Source organism: Poecilia latipinna, unplaced genomic scaffold, assembly GCF_001443285.1.
Source record: "Poecilia latipinna isolate Pla-1442-1.1 unplaced genomic scaffold, P_latipinna-1.0 Scaffold2183, whole genome shotgun sequence".
Lineage (NCBI taxonomy): Eukaryota > Metazoa > Chordata > Actinopteri > Cyprinodontiformes > Poeciliidae > Poecilia > Poecilia latipinna.
Window position 1 is genome coordinate 9727 of NW_015114799.1, and position 3866 is coordinate 13592.

General features: G+C 46.4%; 1 protein-coding gene across 1 annotated transcript in view; it reads left to right on the top strand.

The window, feature by feature from the left end:
- The first annotated feature begins 1461 nt into the window (after positions 1-1461).
- LOC106936633 (genetic suppressor element 1-like) overlaps positions 1462-3866 on the top strand; it is a 47540-nt gene continuing 45135 nt past the window's right edge. Inside the window, exon 1 of the mRNA XM_015017753.1 lies at positions 1462-2112. Coding sequence (XP_014873239.1) covers positions 2076-2112 — 37 coding nt within the window. The 5' untranslated portion in view covers positions 1462-2075. The remainder of the gene's footprint in view (positions 2113-3866) is intronic.

The window sequence follows — 3866 nt, forward strand, 5'->3', positions numbered from 1 at the left end:
ACAACACATGCGCCAGGTGCAATGTTCATGTGTGCGATTCAGTTCAGTTCAACTCAAAAATACTAAAGGGATAAGAAGTTATAAGTAAATACGAGGCTGTTCTAACGTATTGATCATCAGCATTTGTATTTTCTATTGCAGATTGTGCAGATTTTTAAAAAACAATATAATTTAGTCAAGTTATCTAGAAAACACAAACGTCTATGTGGTATTCAAGTTGTTCCTAAATGGGTCAAAGTTAATTGGTTTGACAAACAATAAGTGATCAGCTGAACAGCCATGAAAAAGCAGCTAAAGACGAAAAAAAAAAAAAAACTTTCAAAAACCCTTTGTAAACTTAAGACCAAAACCACTTTAGAAGCTCAGAAAAAGAAATCAGGTGCTTTCAAAGCAAAACAGAAGTGAGGGATGACTCAATACTTTGTTGTTTGTTAAAGGTTACAAGTGTGCGCCTTCTGTACGTGGCGTCCTGCAGCTGCCTCTCCTCATTGATCCGCCAGAGATAAACAGGGTTATTGATAGCTCCTTTCACCATCTTCAATCAATCTCATCTCAAGCACACGTTCCTGCTCACCTCACAAGGAAAAGATGAGACAAAGTGGAGGAAAAATAATTTGCACATTCATGCCTCCGTTGTGAATGTGTGCGCTGGAGCAGAGAGAGAGAGAGAGAGAGAGAGAGAGAGAGAGAGGGAAGGAGAGAGAGAGAAAAAGCTGTGTGCACCATATGTGCGAGAGGGGAAGTGACAGAGAGAAATGAAGGCTCCTCTGTGGAGATGGAGACGGCGATAGAGCGGGCCAGGTTCCTCCAGGCTGCCGCAGACTCACAGACGGAAACCACAAGAGGCAAAACGACTCTGCGGCGCTGACGCGGTGCCACCAGTGAGCAGGGCTCCACAGAAACACCATGGAGAATAAAATGCGCGGACAGAGAGAGAGAGAGAGAGAGAGAGAGAGAGAGAGAGAGAGAGAGAGAGAGATTTTCTGATCAGTTTTGGGGGTAGGAACGTAAAAGCTGTGAACTTTTGGAACAAATCTGAGTAGATTTTCTGGACTAGAAGATGAGAAGTAGAGGAGATCAGAAAGAAGCAGATGCTTAAGGGCAGGTTTACCCCCCTCCTTCTCTCTCTCTCTCTCTCTTTCTCTCTCTCTTTCTCTCTCCCATGATGAATCAGCTGTCACTCAGGCACAAGTCCAATCTACTGATAATGAGAAGTGCATCAACACCCTCTCGCCTCTCTTCCTCCTTCCTTCCTTCTCTCTCTCTCTCTCTCTCTTTACTCACACCAGCTCCATCATCCTTCCTCCTTTCTTCAGATCGCACACACACCAACACACGGAGTTGTATCTGCACTAACACAAAGTCATTCATCTCTCCCTCACTCATGTGTCTGATGATTCTCCTCCTCTACCCCCTCTTCCTCCCTCCTCCTCCTCCTCCTCCTCCTCCTCCTAGCAGATCTGAGCAGTCAGTGGTGGGACTGAGGCGAAGGAGAGAGGATGAAGCAGGAGTAGAGAGAACAGAGGAGCACAAAAACAGACCATTATATACGGCAAATGAGCAAGAGGCCGCTGAGTGAATAACAAGGAAGGGATTACAAAGCGCAGGACTTAAAAAAAAGAGGAGAGGGACACCGTCTGAAGACTCTTTCTATCTGCTTTCTCTCTTTTTTTTTTTTTACCCTTTCTGTCACCCTCCCAACTCCTCTCAGAGCCTCTCCCCTTCCAGGCTGTCTCCTCAGAGAAAGATGGCACACTCTGACCCTTCCTCAGCTCATTTCCCTTCCTCTCTTCCCTCCATCTGAACGCCTTCCCTTTCTTCTCCGCTCTCTGCTCGGGTTCATTCCAGGAGGTGAGGAGGAGGGGAGAGAGTGGCTGACCTCCCTCCTGCTGCACCTCAACAACACACACACACACACACACACACACACCTCCTGAAGGGCCTGAAGGGAGCAGACAGGGGAGCAGGAAACCGTCTGATGACTTTCACCCGCTGCACACTCCTTAACCCGGTCGACTGAAGCTCAATCCTGTGACCCGGACTCTCTGAGTCGGCGCAGCAGAAACCTGGGAATCATGTTTGGATTAAAGACGCCGCACTTCTACCTCGCAGGTAAGACCCTTTTAACCAGAATTGCTGCTGGCAGTTCACTTTACTTGTAATTAAATCCTCTTTTCTGGATGCGATTCATGTCTCGGGCACTTTTAACCTGTGAAACAAGCGCTTTTGTTCCATCATTTTGATCGTCGCCAAAGGAAGAACAAGCGCAAACATTTTAACAGCGGATCTTACTTTCACTTTTATTCACGTTCTTTCTCTCAGTCTGACTCATAACTAGTATTCAGCTGCTTTCGGCATAGAGAAACTCATGATTTTGTGCTGCAACTTAGAAAATGAGCCAACATACAGAAAGTAATCCTATTTTTTCTCACGTGATTCAGATGCATTTGACTTGTAGGCTGACTGATGTCAGTATGTATTTATTTATAAGAAAGTGACGTTAATGTAAATTTAGACAGTCATTTTATTTTTGCTTTAAAGCTTTTCGCCAAACAGCAGCGGCGTCTTTTTGTCAGTAGTAGTGAACTGGTAACAACTGTGTGATGTGCAGGTGTCGGAGTGGAAGCAGGTGTGAGGTTACCTGAAAAAAGGTGCTTAAACATGTCTGAGAGTTGAGTGTGGGAATTAAGCTGCAGGGAGGAGCAGCAGGAGGAGGAAAAGGAGGAGGAGGAGGTCAGCGAAGATACAGCAGCCAGAGAGAGGATTAGAAATGACAAGTTTAGGAAAGGAAAGGAAAGGAAAAGAAAGGAAAGGAAAGGAAAGGAAAGAAACTGGGTTTGTACGGATTTCTGTCTGCATGAGGTCAGACGTGTTTTCCTTCTGAACTCTAACTCCTTGTTGTCTTTGGTCAATGATTAAAATCCAGTCTGAGGTGTAAGGAGCCCAGAAGACAAGGGAAAGTGGGGGCTAATGGGGTTGAGGGGGTGGGGGGCGGCGGTTAGGGGGGCAATTAAAGGGCGTGGGCCAGATTAAACAATGCTCTCTGCCTTGTGAATCTTTCATGCTGCTTATTGAATTATACATCTGCTTTCATAAATGATTGAATCTGGGTGATTATGTGTTGCTTTGTCACTGTTTCCATATTTCTGCGTGCCTCCTGTGCTCATGGGAACGAGACAGGACGAAAGGAGAAGAAGAAGAAGGAGGAGAAGAAGAAGAAGTAGTAGTAGAAGAAGAAAATCTCACCAGGGAGCAACACTCCCCTCTTTTCCTCCCTCCTCTTCGACTTTCATCCCCCGTTTTTCAGCTCCCCAGGTCTCATGTTGTGCGCTTGTGCATGAACTTGTGCGAGTGTGTGTAAATGGGTTTCTTGTCAAAGCTGGCACCTTTGTGTGTGGCCGTGTGCACCTGTTTATGCCAGTCTCTCTGAGTGTGTGTGTGTGTGTGTGTGTGTGTGAGCTCTCATCACTTACACATTTGAAGATGTCCCAGCCCCCCTCCTGGTCCTAACTGCCGTTGCTGTGGAGACTGTGTCAGCCACACGCTCGCTCCTCAATGATCATTTGACAATGTGGAGGGTGAGGGGGAAAGCGTGTGTGTGTGTGCGTGTGTGTGTGTGTGCGTGTGTTTAGTGATTACGGTGTGATTAGTCAAGGTGTAAGAAGCACAGCTGAGTGAGACTGGATGAGGAATAAATATTGAAGGGAACAATAAAGGCAGCTAGTTGTGTGAGCCACATTTAGCCATTGTTACCCTGAGCACATTGTGACCTTAACATGACGCGATCACACAGAAAAGAAGAGGGTGGCATTTTGCTATCCTCTGCTCCCAGGGCCCCCTGCAGAGATGAACCACACACACACACA